The sequence below is a fragment of the Nymphaea colorata genome, chromosome 2 (assembly GCF_008831285.2).
Source record: "Nymphaea colorata isolate Beijing-Zhang1983 chromosome 2, ASM883128v2, whole genome shotgun sequence".
NCBI classification, from domain to species: domain Eukaryota; kingdom Viridiplantae; phylum Streptophyta; class Magnoliopsida; order Nymphaeales; family Nymphaeaceae; genus Nymphaea; species Nymphaea colorata.
The window spans coordinates 19,265,233-19,280,291 of NC_045139.1; the positions used below are offsets into that span (position 1 = coordinate 19,265,233).

At 36.4% G+C, this 15,059-nt stretch overlaps 1 protein-coding gene across 1 annotated transcript in view; it reads left to right on the plus strand.

Annotated features, from left to right (window-relative positions):
* The first annotated feature begins 1,584 nt into the window (after positions 1-1,584).
* LOC116247483 (uncharacterized) overlaps positions 1,585-15,059 on the plus strand; it is a 50,865-nt gene continuing 37,390 nt past the window's right edge. The window contains exons 1-4 of the mRNA XM_050075898.1: positions 1,585-1,665; positions 1,891-2,440; positions 2,845-2,945; positions 5,190-5,291. Of these exons, the coding sequence (XP_049931855.1) occupies positions 1,585-1,665; positions 1,891-2,440; positions 2,845-2,945; positions 5,190-5,267 (810 nt within the window). The 3' untranslated portion in view covers positions 5,268-5,291. The remainder of the gene's footprint in view (positions 1,666-1,890; positions 2,441-2,844; positions 2,946-5,189; positions 5,292-15,059) is intronic.

The window sequence follows — 15,059 nt, forward strand, 5'->3', positions numbered from 1 at the left end:
ATATACAAGTTTAGTAACAAAAAAATATTTCAACGTTCAATGACAATAAAGCACATCTCACCTCCTCATACGTGAGAGTTTTTTTTTTTTATCAGTCCACAACGGACGTGCCCTTAAGAAAACTGTGTCCACCTTCATAATATCTAAGAAAGCAAACGATCGCAGACGGGGTTTTTCTACTTAAAAAACAGTTATGTTTTGCACCGTTAAATTTTTAGGTCAAATCCTGGGTTACTACTCGTTTAGATTTAAAATTATGTTAAAATTTTAAGATAAAACTGAAGTTTAATTTAAATACTCTATACAATTTTTTAAGTCATCACAACATCGTTTTTTAGAAACGTAACCATTTTTAATAGTTTAATTGTCGTTTTCTGTGCGTTCTACCTGGTTATTAACTAAATCCATTAAATGTAATGTTGCCCATATATGTATGAATCAGATAATTAACTGGACCTCTTTATTTGTTATTTGTCCCATCCGATTGAAGCAGTTTGAGTAAAGTAAAACTCTACCTCTAATTACCAGTGTCTCTTAATTACCTTGGTTGATAACTTAACCAGACGTCCCAAGAAGACAATTAGTTCCCTTCCTCTCCCATAATAATGGACTAACGCTTTCTGTTTAAATAAATGAACACACACGACAAACGTACGGTTAAAAACTTAGCAGCTTTGGATACAAGTAGTAGTTCCGTGCCCTTAGTATTCATATGAGAAATTTCAAAAGCAAGATTTATTGGCGATTGTATGTGCCGACGAATACATTTAATGAAAAACCAAGTCGACCGTTGCGTGGCGGTCTTTTGACGGTTAAATGTCGTCCCCATATATAGAAGTCGATATGGAGGATGACCATACGCGCTTATAGTTTCCTTATTACTTTACGAACGTTTGCTTTCCATAAACATGTAGCAATGGCAGCCCAATAGTGTGAAACTTCCTGTAGTTCACGATTTTGAACGAACAAGATTTCCCAAAATTTTTGAATCTAAAAACAACACAGTGTTTTTGATATAAGAAACACAATACGATCATGAATATCATTTTTAAATTTGACAACAAAACATTCCACTTAACTAAAAACATAATGGTATTTAAAGAAACAAATGTGTTATAATAATATAATCTTCTTCTTACCAAATAGTTTCTCAAGGATGGATGTCTTATTACGAACAAGCATGGAGCCAATAACTTAAAATAAGCCTCTCATGGTGAGACGAGTGTGGAATTAAACACATAACAGTTCGTTGCTTGATTTTTGAATGCAATTGTTTACAGAGTTGCTTCTTCTTACGCAGTATTTTTATACGGTGCTTGGCATATATGTTTTTCAAATTATTTTAATAAATAAAAAATATATATATATATATATTTTATTTTAACTGAGTCGGGTCGGGTCGAACCCGAGCTTAGGTTTCAGATGTCGGACCGACCCGACCCGACGCTCAGGCCCGAACCGCGCAAAACCGGAAGGTGTGCCTCCCGCCCAAAAGCAGAGCGCTTCAAAGAGCGAGAGAATAGGCGAGTGAGCAGATAATGGCACGGGGGAGTGAGAAAGAGAGAAGGGTGATGGAGAACGACGATGATGGCTGAACGCCGACGCCCTAGAGTGTTTGGATGCCCTCAAGAACGTCTCAGAGAGGCGGGCCTCGTCCGCAGAGAGGCAGGCCTCCTCCTCTGCCGTTTCCTCTGCTTCTCCCGCCCCGTGGCCGATCAAGAATCCATCGCAGCTTCTCCCGCCCCGTAGCCGATCAAGAATCCATCGTAGCTTCTCCCGTCCAGTCTCCGATCAAGAATCCATCGCAGCTTCTCCCGTCCCGTCCCCGATCATCCCGTTTACCTTCACCTTTGAAAAGGCTTTCCATCAAATCTTTTGGCATTCCCCTAGGAAGATCGCTGTACAATCCCCCTAAAATACTGTAAGGCATTTCCCCACTCACTCTCACTTTCTCCCTCTCTATCTTTTCCTGTGCATGTAATTCTCCTCGTCGCTGTCCTCATCTTCGTCTTCTTCCCTCGAGAATTTGTCCGTTACTCAAGGTTTCAATCCCTAAGCGATCTGCGGTGGCTAAAATTCCTTCGAGCCATCGTCATCTTCTCTGTCGTCCTCGTTTTTAATAATTTCTTGGCTCCTTTGTGGTTCTGGGATTCTCAAACCCAAGGCAGTACTGCTTCTCCTAAACTGCGTTCATATCACATCGACATCATCTTGCTGTATGAAGATTTTCAAAACCTGGCCCAGTCATCTGCCTTGTCAATAATTCTGAGCAACGAAGAAGAGGACCTCTCTCCGCGCGTTTTTGAATTTCACTGCGGGTTCCCTCTCTCTTCACTCTCTTCCATTTCCGTCCCTCTCTTCATCTTCATCCACGTCCTTCAACCGCCGCACCGACGACACCCGCTCTGTCCGGTTTGGGATTTGGGATTGCTTCCAAAAGGTATGACCAGAGAGATATTCTACTTTCACTTCTATCTATTGCTGCATCTCAATTTGAAACGATCATATCGTAGTAGTTTATTTTCGTTGATCTGAAGGTTGCCAAACTGAATGTTGCTGCTTATCCTGATACTAGTATTAGTACCAGTAATAGTAATGGCTGAAATTGTTTCTATTAAGTTTTTTCTATCTCTGTGTCATAATTTTTTTAGGGCTGCCATGCCATACGAGGTGCATATGCGGTCTGCTCCTGCTCACTTTTACATTAGTATCCATGTCATGAAAATTGGTTGTTGATTTGGAAATGATGATGTGTGGTTGACTGGTTGTGTGCTTGAGAACATATATGATAAAGAATGATGCCTTTGTTGGGATTGAAGCTAAAAGTTTTGTTGATTTTGGCAGCATGGAGAATATATATGATCTTGAATGATGCCTTGATTGGAATTGAAGTACAAAAAATTTTCCCAGCTGCCTCACGTGAATATGCTCCATTAGTGGATGCGGTATGGAAAGGCCCTTCTCAGCTTGCAATTCCCTGTGTTCTGTTTTTTTTTTCTCTTTCAAGTGCATGATCTTGCTATCTGTGATTTTGAATGGTAACACTTCTGCTGCATGAAGGAGAACATCTATGCATGTTAGACTATGCTAGGTAGGTGTGATTAGGCACTTACCATTTTGCATAGCCTGGAAGTGAGTTATTTCAGTGGTAGTTGCTTCTTGGTAGATAGCAGAACATGTGTTCATGGTGTATGTGGTAACACTACAATATGAGTGAATGTGAGCCTGTTGTTGAATAGAATATTGTTTAGCTATACTTGCAGTCTTGCACTAGGTAAACTTTTGGCTAAAATACATAAGAGAATCTATCTTGTCCTATACAACCAGTCATGGTTGTGTTTGTAGCTTTATAGTTATATCGATTGGCTATTTATGGGTGATACTATTCCTGTGAATGCTAAAGTTTTTTTTTTTGATTCCTTTTTCTAATATTCAGGTATTTGAAGCTTCAGAATATTTTTTGTGCTCCTCAAAACCTGCGTAATCATATTTCTGAGTGGTATAAAGGGAATAACTGAATGATTATTGTCTGTTAACGTGTAACATAGAATATCATCATTAATTTCTCAAATATTTGGAAGTATCCTGACATTATTGACTTAAAAGGTAGCAGAAAATACAAGTAACGTATATCCAGTTTATTGGGTTGAGGAGTGTCATCCAGACCCATTATAATCTAGTTTTTGGGCAATCCAGGTTTATCAAGCACCAGACATTGAGGTAGAAACAAGGTTTATTATGGACCCAGATTTGTACCATATCTGAATGGGTCGAGGTTATTATAGCCAAGAGCTTCCTCTTTCAAGATGATGGATGACAATCTCCACAGCTGATCATGCCATGAACTTCGTGTGTTGCCCTCTAATGCAATCATTTTTAAATTTTAAATGAAATTTTACCATAATCTGACTTGCAACTCGCTCCGCGTGTCTTTCATTGTTGTCCTAAATGGACTTGTGATTTGGGCACTGGACTTTCTTAAAATGGGTGCCTATCCTATCATGTCGGGTGAATTAGATATGTTGACCTTCCGGGCTTTTTTTGCCTTTCAGTTAAAGACTTTTCAGAAGCAGCTAATTACTTTTATCTCTAATACTCTATAGATGGTTGAAATTTAATTGATCTTTTTCTTGGTATGAGGTCAGTTTTGGTGAGTGAGTAATTTTAATCTTATGGTGCTGATTGACTTTGTCTATTCATTTTTAGGGTGCTAATCCAGAAGAAGAGATTCTAGACAAATTGTCACAGTATAAATTCTATTGATAATGGCTTTTTGACCTATTTTCCCATTCTCTTACTCTATAATTCTGCAGTTTCTTGTGTTTCAATTCGGAATTAATATTCCTTGGGTATGGAAATAGTCTTCATAATGTTATGAAGTGTTTGAAAGCAACTTTGGGACTATGTAGCTTGCTTTATTCTCTGCACCTCTTTGTGCATTCTTACTTTAATAGAGTTGACTGCTTGTTAGTTTAATTTTGCTAATGCTTTTGAACTATGTTTTGTCTATGATCTTTTGATCTTCCCACAATCAACATGTCCTTTTCTAGGGTGTTTCATGTCTTCTTTTTAGGTCACTTTTCCTCCTCCTCCTAAGAATTGTCTCATTCGCTCTAGATGCTATCTTGGAGCATATTGGATGCAGAAAAGGGCAAAAGATCATTCAGCATATGACTATTCAATATTATCTTATCATTGCCAACAACAATACTTCTGATATGAATATGCTGTACAAAATTTTTTGGACCAGAAGATGGTCCCAGAGATTTGCTTAAGTTTGAACTGTTTTTTGGACATGCATGAATAGTGTCAAATGCTAGATAAATGTGATCTAGGCACTTAATTTTGGTAGATTTTCGCCCATTTTGCATAGCCTGGAAGCTGGTTATTTCAGTAGCAGTTGCTTCATGGTGGGTAACAGGGTAACAAAATCTTTGTTCATGGTGTATGTGGTAAAACTAGAATATGAGTGAATGTGAGGCTGTTGCTGGGTTGAAAATTGGTTGGCTATACTTGCTGTCTTTCACCAAGTAATTTTTTGCTAAAAGTACATAAGGGAATCTATCTTGTCCCATACAATCAGTGATGGCTGTGTTTGTAGCTTTGTAGTTATATCGTTTGGCTATTTATGTGCGATTTCATTACTGTCAAAGCTAAACTTTCTTTTTGTTATTTTTTCTAATATTCAGGTATTTGATGCTTCAGAATGTTTTTTGTGCTCCCGGAACCTGTGTAAGCATATTTCTGAGTGGTATAAGGGGAATTAGTGAGTTGCAGAATATATCTTCCTTGTAAGAGCATTTTTTTACACATCATAATTGCCAAACTTTCTTTTGCTCTATGTTAATTGATTTGACCTCTATTTCGTTATGACTTCATGTTTCTCATGTTAGTTGCTCTATGGGAATTGTGGGCATCATAGTTTCTGTGCAAATTGGCTTATTATTGATGTTTGATCATTATTGATGATTATAGTGATGATTATAGCTGATGTTTGGTGAGTCACATCAGTGATGCACTTCCTACATCATTGAAGCTCTAGTCATCAGTAATGCACTCCCTTCATCATTGAACACTAGTAGGATGTCTAGTAGCACGCTTTGTGATGGGGCAACTCCATCACTTATAAAATTCAGTGATGCATCATTGTCTTCCTAAAGAAATGTTTGTTTTCTTGTAGTAACAATTTTAGATTCTATATTCTATTTTAATTCTCGATGGAATGAATGTTAACTTGTTGAAATGTTTGTCTAATCATGTGCATTCAATGTGTATGCATAATGTTAAGTTTGCTTTTTGTTTTCTTATTCCAGAGCAATGTGGAAGCTAAAATTTAGCTTCAAAATTGTATGATGTGCTAACTGGTACAAATTCTAGAGGCTAATAAGTTATCACTTGTTCTTGTAAATTTCCCTTTAAGGAGAGAAATATACTCCAAGTGACAACACAAAGCTTGGTAAATGCTGACAAGGGGTAAATGCTCACAAGGAAGATAAACAAAAGAGGATGATGCTGGAAACACATAAAAAAATATTGTAGGAAAACTTGAAAGTACGAAGAAGAACAATTTTCAAGAAGGGAACAATCCCCTATATATATAAAAGAGACCTTACGTACTATCTATTGGAGGTTATCCAATGGCTCTAATAGAGCTGTTGGAACCTTCAACGGCTAGTAGATTTTGATCAAAGACAAAAAAAGAGGAAAATAACAAAAGCCAATAGAAGTAGAAAATACAAAAAAATATTTATACTAAAACCTATATGCTAAGTATACTTACGGTATGTATATATCAAAGTAAATACACTCACACACACACATATATATTATATATATAAGAAAATTCCCATCGCTGGGTTAGATCATATATAAGTCCGACTTCAACACCTTCTTTGGGTCACATCAAACAATTTATCCAAATTCCCATCTGACATCTATAGCATTGCTATCATATTATTTGTCATCAAATAAATGTTGGATGCAAGATTGTACATGGAAATTTGAAATCTTTACCTTGATGCTACACTTAAATGCAAATCCAAGTACAACACTTGAATATGATCACGTTAGACTTGTGATCTCCACTCTTGTTGCAAAATCCAAATCCAACATATAAAGGCGGATAGATACGACCTTTGGTCCAGACTCAAGATATGAATCAAGTTAAGCGTCTTATTCAAGTCATTGATCCCAAACCAAAACCCAACACTCAAGCAGAATCGGATTAGACTTTTGATTCAAACCGAGATTTTAAATCCGAGTGCAACACCTTGTCCGGGTTAGGTCAGGCCTCTGATCCTAATTCCCATATGGCATCTTCTATCATTTGTATTATATTCTTTCTCATCAAGTAAATGTTGGACGTATGATTGACGATTCGAGAAGTTGATTATGGACTATGTTTGAAAAAGTGATGTATACTTTATGAACAGTTTGTGATCTTCAATGATTTTTTGGATTCCTTTGCCAAGAAGATGGATATAAGTATTAGAATCATGGATTGGGATATTTCAATGTTGGAAAACTATCTTTGATGCTACCCAATCAAAGATTTTGTGTTGAATATTTCATATGTAATAATTGTACATGGAAAACTAAAATCCTTCTCATTGGGGCAAAGATCATTTTCATTACCTTTGACCTTTCAACTTGTTTATTGGGATGCTTAGGAGATCGCCCACATAATGATGAAAAGTGGATTGTTGATCATGATCATAGACATAAATCAAAACGCAAGTACAACATCACAATAGGATCATATTAGACCTGTGATCTAGACTCTACTTGCAAACACCTAAAGCCGGACGGATCAGACCTCTGGTTCGGACTCTGAATTACAACATCTATACCGGATCAGATGAGACCCATGGTCCAAATTCAACATCTTAATTGAATCATACTCATTTTTTAATCCAAATCATAAGTCCCAAATCAAAATCCAACACCTAAGACGGATCAGATTAGACCTCTGATTCAAATCGACATTTTATATCCGAGTTCAACAGCTTATCAGGATCAGATCAGACCTCTGATCCAAATTCCCAATATGACGTTGTGTATCGTTCGTATGATATTCTTTCTCATCCAATAAATGTTGGATGTATGATTGGCGGTTCCGGATATTGATTGTGGATGATGTTAGAAACAGAGATGTATACTATAAGAACAATGGATGATATTCAACTAGTCTTTGGACAATGTTTTGAAGAAGAGTGATATGAATGTTTGAATCAAAGATTGGGATATTCCAACCATGGAAAATTATCTTTGATGTCGCCCATTCCAAGATTTTGTATTGAATATTTCGTACGTTATAATTGTACATGGAAATTTGAAATCTTTATCCATTGGACAAAGATCATTATCATTACTCTTGTCCTTTCAACTTGTTTATTGGGATGTTTAGGAGATCACCCACATGATGTCGAAAAGTGGATCGTAGATCCCGATCCTACACTTAAATGCAAATCCAAGTACAACACTTGAATATGATCACGTTAGACTTGTGATCTACACTCTTGTTGCAAAATCCAAATCGAACACTGTCCAGACTCAAGATATGAATCAGGTTAAGCGTTTTATTCAAGTCATTGATCCCAAACCAAAACCCAACACTCAAGCCGAATCAGATCAGACTTTTGATTCAAACCGAGATTTTAAATCCGAGTGCAACACCTTGTTCGGGTCAGGTCAGACCTCTGATCCTAATTCCCATATGGCATCTTGTATCATTTGTGTTGTATTCTTTATCATCGAGTAATCGTTGGACGTATGATTGGCGATTCGAGAAGTTGATTGTGGACTATTTTTGAAAAAGTGATGTATACTTTATGAACAGTTTGTGATCTTCAATGATTTTTGGGATTCCTTTGCCAAGAAGATGGATATAAATATTAGAATCATGGATTGGGATATTTCAATGTTGGAAAACTATCTTTGATGCTACCCAATCAAAGATTTTGTGTTGAATATTTCTTATGTAATAATCGTATATGGAAAACTAAAATCCTTCTCATTGGGGCAAAGATCATTTTCATTACCTTTGACCTTTCAACTTGTTTATTGGGATGCTTAGGAGATCGCCCACATGATGATGAAAAGTGGATTGTTGATCATGATCATAGACATAAATCAAAACGCTAGTACAACATCAAAATAGGATCATATTAGACCTGTGATCTAGACTCTACTTGCAAACACCTAAAACCGGACGGATCAGACCTCTGGTTCGGACTCTGAATTACAACATCTATACCGGATAAGATGAGGCCCCTGGTCCAAATTCAACATCTTAATTAAATCATACTCATTCTCTAATCCAAATCATAAGTCCCAAATCAAAATCCAACACCTAAGACGGATCAGATTAGACCTCGGATTCAAATCGACATTTTATATCCGAGTTCAACAGCTTATCAGGATCAGATCAGACCTCTGATCCAAATTCCCAATATGACGTTGTGTATCGTTGGCATGATATTCTTTCTCATCCAATAAATGTTGGATGTATGATTGGCGGTTCGGGATGTTGATTGTGGGCGATGTTAGAAAAAGAGATGTATACTATTTGAACAATGGATGATATTCAACTAGTCTTTGGACAATGTTTTCAAGAAGAGTGATATGAATGTTTGAATCAAAGATTGGGATATTCCAACCATAGAAAATTATCTTTGATGTCGCCCATTCCAAGATTTTGTAATGAATATTTCGTACGTTATAATTGTACATGGAAATTTGGAATCTTTATCCATTGGACAAAGATCATTATCATTACTCTTGTCCTCTCAACTTGTTTACTGGGATGTTTAGGAGATCACCCACATGATGTCGAAAAGTGGATCGTATATCCCGATTCTACACTTAAATGCAAATCCAAGTACAACACTTGAATATGATCACGTTAGACTTGTGATCTACACTCTTGTTGCAAAATCCAAATCGAACACAGTCTAGACTCAAGATATGAATCAGGTTAAGCGTTTTATTCAAGTCATTGTCCCAAAACAAAACCCAACACTCAAGCCGAATCGGATCAGCCTTTTGATTCAAACCGAGATTTTAAATCCGAGTGCAACTCCTTGTCCGGGTCAGGTCAGACCTCTGATCCTAATTCCCATATGGCATCTTGTATCATTTGTATTGTATTCTTTCTCATCGAGTAAATGTTGGACGTATGATTGACGATTCGAGAAGTTGATTGTGGACTATTTTTGAAAAAGTGATGTATACTTTATGAAGAGTTTGTGATCTTCAATGATTTTGGGATTCCTTTGCCAAGAAGATGGATATAAATATTGGAATCATGGATTGGGATATTTCAATGTTGGAAAACTATCTTTGATGCTACCCAATCAAAGTTTTTGTGTTGAATATTTCATATGTAATAATTGTACATGGAAAACTAAAATCCTTCTCATTGGGGCAAAGATCATTTTCATTACCTTTGACCTTTCAACTTGTTTATTGGGATGCTTAGGAGATCGCCCACATGATGATGAAAAGTGGATTGTTGATCATGATCATAGACATAAATCAAAACGCAAGTACAACATCAAAATAGGATCATATTAGACATGTGATCTAGACTCTACTTGCAAACACCTAAAGCCGGACGGATCAGACCTCTGGTTCGGACTCTGACTTACAACATCTATACCGGATCAGATGAGACCCCTGGTCCAAATTCAACATCTTAATTAAATCATACTCATTCTCTAATCCAAATCATAAGTCCCAAATCAAAATCCAACACCTAAGACGGATCCGATTAGACCTCTGATCCAAATTCCCAATATGACGTTGTGTATCGTTGGTATGATATTCTTTCTCATCCAATAAATGTTGGACGTATGATTGGCGGTTCGGGATGTTGATTGTGGGCGATGTTAGAAAAAGAGATGTATACTATATGAACAATGGATGATATTCAACTAGTCTTTGGACAATGTTTTCAAGAAGAGTGATATGAATGTTTGAATCAAAGATTGGGATATTCCAACCATGGAAAATTATCTTTGATGTCGCCCATTCCAAGATTTTGTATTGAATATTTCATACCTTATAATTGTACATGGAAATTTGAAATCTTTATCCATTGGACAAAGATCATTATCATTACTCTTGTCCTCTCAACATGTTTATTGGGATGTTTAGGAGATCACACACATGATGTCGAAAAGTGGATCGTAGATCCCGATCCTATACTTAAATGCAAATCCAAGTACAACACTTGAATATGATCACGTTAGACTTGTGATCTACACTCTTGTTGCAAAATCCAAATCGAACACAGTCCAGACTCAAGATATGAATCAGGTTAAGCGTTTTATTCAAGTCATTGGTCCCAAACCAAAACCCAACACTCAAGCCGAATCGTATCAGACTTTTGATTCAAACCGAGATTTTAAATCCGAGTGCAACACCTTGTCCGGGTCAGGTCAGACCTCTGATCCTAATTCCCATATGGCATCTTGTATCATTTGTATTGTATTCTTTCTCATCTAGTAAATGTTGGACGTATGATTGACGATTCGAGAAGTTGATTGTGGACTATTTTTGAAAAATTGATGTATACTTTATGAACAGTTTGTGATCTTCAATGATTTTTTGGATTCCTTTGCCAAGAAGATGGATATAAATATTAGAATCATGGATTGAGATATTTCAATGTTGGAAAACTATCTTTGATGCTACCCAATCAAAGATTTTGTGTTGAATATTTCATATCTAATAATTGTACATGGAAAACTAAAATCCTTCTCATTGGGGCAAAGATCATTTTCATTACCTTTGACCTTTCAACTTGTTTATTGGGATGCTTAGGAGATCGCTCACATGATGATGAAAAGTGGATTGTTGATCATGATCATAGACATAAATCAAAACGCAAGTACAACATCAAAATAGGATCATATTAGACCTGTGATCTAGACTCTACTTGCAAACACCTAAAGCCGGACGGATCAGACCTCTGGTTCGGACTTTGACTTACAACATCTATACTGGATCAGATGAGACCCCTGGTCCAAATTTAACATCTTAATTGAATCATACTCATTCTCTAATCCAAATCATAAGTCTCAAATCAAAGTCCAACACCTAAGATGGATCAGATTAGACCTCTGATTCAAATCGACATTTTATATCCGAGTTCAACAGCTTATCATGATCAGATCAGACCTCTGATCCAAATTCCCAATATGACGTTGTGTATCGTTGGCATGATATTCTTTCTCATCCAATAAATGTTGGATGTATGATTGGCGGTTCGGGATGTTGATTGTGGGCGATGTTAGAAAAAGAGATGTATACTATATGAACAATGGATGATATTCAACTAGTCTTTGGACAATGTTTTCAAGAAGAGTGATATGAATGTTTGAATCAAAGATTGGGATATTCCAACCATGGAAAATTATCTTTGATGTCGCCCATTCCAAGATTTTGTATTGAATATTTCATACGTTATAATTGTACATGGATATTTGAAATCTTTATCCATTGGACAAAGATCATTATCATTACTCTTGTCCTCTCAACTTGTTTACTGGGATGTTTAGGAGATCACCCACATGATGTCGAAAAGTGGATCGTAGATCCCGATTCTACACTTAAATGCAAATCCAGGTACAACACTTGAATATGATCACGTTAGACTTGTGATCTACACTCTTGTTGCAAAATCCAAATCGAACACAGTCAAGACTCAAGATATGAATCAGGTTAAGCGTTTTATTCAAGTCATTGATCCCAAACCAAAACCCAACACTCAAGCCGAATCGGATCAGACTTTTGATTCAAACCGAGATTTTGAATCCGAGTGCAACACCTTGTCCGGGTCAGGTCAGACCTCTGATCCTAATTCCCATATGGCATCTTGTATCATTTGTATTGTATTCTTTCTCATCGAGTAAATGTTGGACGTATGATTGACGATTCGAGAAGTTGATTGTGGACTATTTTTGAAAAAGTGATGTATACTTTATGAACAGTTTGTGATCTTCAATCATTTTTTGGATTCCTTTGCCAGATGGATATAAATATTAGAATCATGGATTGAGATATTTCAATGTTGGAAAACTATCTTTGATGCTACCCAATCAAAGATTTTGTGTTGAATATTTCATATGTAATAATCGTACATGGAAAACTGAAATCCTTCTCATTGGGGCAAAGATCATTTTCATTACCTTTGACCTTTCAACTTGTTTATTGGGATGCTTAGGAGATCGCCCACATGATGATGAAAAGTCGATTGTTGATCATGATCATAGACATAAATCAAAACGCAAGTACAACATCAAAATAGGATCATATTAGACCTGTGATCTAGACTCTACTTGCAAACACCTAAAGCCGGATGGATCAGACCTCTGGTTCGGACTCTGAATTACAACATATATACCGGATCAGATGAGACCCCTGGTCCAAATTCAACATCTTAATTGAATCATACTCATTCTCTAATCTAAATCATAAGTCCCAAATCAAAATCCAACACCTAAGACAGATCATATTAGACCTCTGATTCAAATCGACATTTTATATTCGAGTTCAACAGCTTATCAGGATCAGATCAGACCTCTGATCCAAATTCCCAATATGACGTTGTGTATCGTTGGTATGATATTCTTTCTCATCCAATAAATGTTGGATGTATGATTGGCGGTTCGGGATGTTGATTGTGGACGATGTTAGAAAAAGAGATGTATACTATATGAACAATGGATGATATTCAACTATTCTTTGGACAATGTTTTCAAGAAGAGTGATATGAATGTTTGAATCAAAGATTGGGATATTCCAACCATGGAAAATTATCTTTGATGTCGCCCATTCCAAGATTTTGTATTGAATATTTCATACGTTATAATTGTACATGGATATTTGAAATCTTTATCCATTGGACAAAGATCATTATCATTACTCTTGTCCTCTCAACTTGTTTACTGGGATGTTTAGGAGATCACCCACATGATGTCGAAAAGTGGATCGTAGATCCCGATTCTACACTTAAATGCAAATCCAGGTACAACACTTGAATATGATCACGTTAGACTTGTGATCTACACTCTTGTTGCAAAATCCAAATCGAACACAGTCAAGACTCAAGATATGAATCAGGTTAAGCGTTTTATTCAAGTCATTGATCCCAAACCAAAACCCAACACTCAAGCCGAATCGGATCAGACTTTTGATTCAAACCGAGATTTTGAATCCGAGTGCAACACCTTGTCCGGGTCAGGTCAGACCTCTGATCCTAATTCCCATATGGCATCTTGTATCATTTGTATTGTATTCTTTCTCATCGAGTAAATGTTGGACGTATGATTGACGATTCGAGAAGTTGATTGTGGACTATTTTTGAAAAAGTGATGTATACTTTATGAACAGTTTGTGATCTTCAATCATTTTTTGGATTCCTTTGCCAAGAAGATGGATATAAATATTAGAATCATGGATTGAGATATTTCAATGTTGGAAAACTATCTTTGATGCTACCCAATCAAAGATTTTGTGTTGAATATTTCATATGTAATAATCGTACATGGAAAACTAAAATCCTTCTCATTGGGGCAAAGATCATTTTCATTACCTTTGACCTTTCAACTTGTTTATTGGGATGCTTAGGAGATCGCCCACATGATGATGAAAAGTCGATTGTTGATCATGATCATAGACATAATCAAAACGCAAGTACAACATCAAAATAGGATCATATTAGACCTGTGATCTAGACTCTACTTGCAAACACTAAAGCCGGATGGATAGACCTCTGGTTCGGACTCTGAATTACACATATATACCGGATCAGATGAGACCCCTGGTCCAATTCAACATCTTAATTGAATCATACTCATTCTCTAATCTAAATCATAAGTCTCAAATCAAAATCCAACACCTAAGACGGATCAGATTAGACCTCTGATTCAAATCGACATTTTATATTCGAGTTCAACAGCTTATCAGGATCAGATCAGACTCTGATCCAAATTCCCAATATGACGTTGTGTATCGTTGTTATGATATTCTTTCTCATCCAATAAATGTTGGATGTATGATTGCGGTTCGGGATGTTGATTGTGGACGATGTTAGAAAAGAGATGTATACTATATGAACAATGGATATTCAACTATTCTTTGACAATGTTTTCAAGAAGAGTGAATGAATGTTTGAATCAAAGATTGGGATATTCCAACCATGGAAAATTATATTCGATGTTGCCCATTCCAAGATTTTGTATGAATATTTCGTACGTTATAATTGTACATGGAAATTTGAAATCTTTATCCATTGGACAAAGATCATTATCATTACTCTTGTCCTCTCAACTTGTTTACTGGGATGTTTAGGAGATCACCCACATGATGTCGAAAAGTGGATCGTAGATCCGATCCTACACTTAAATGCAAATCCAAGTACAACACTTGAATATGATCACGTTAGACTTGATCTACACTCTTGTTGCAAAATCCAAATCGAACACAGTCCAGACTCTAAGATATGAATCAGGTTAAGCGTTTTATTCAAGTCATTGATCCCAAACCAAAACCAA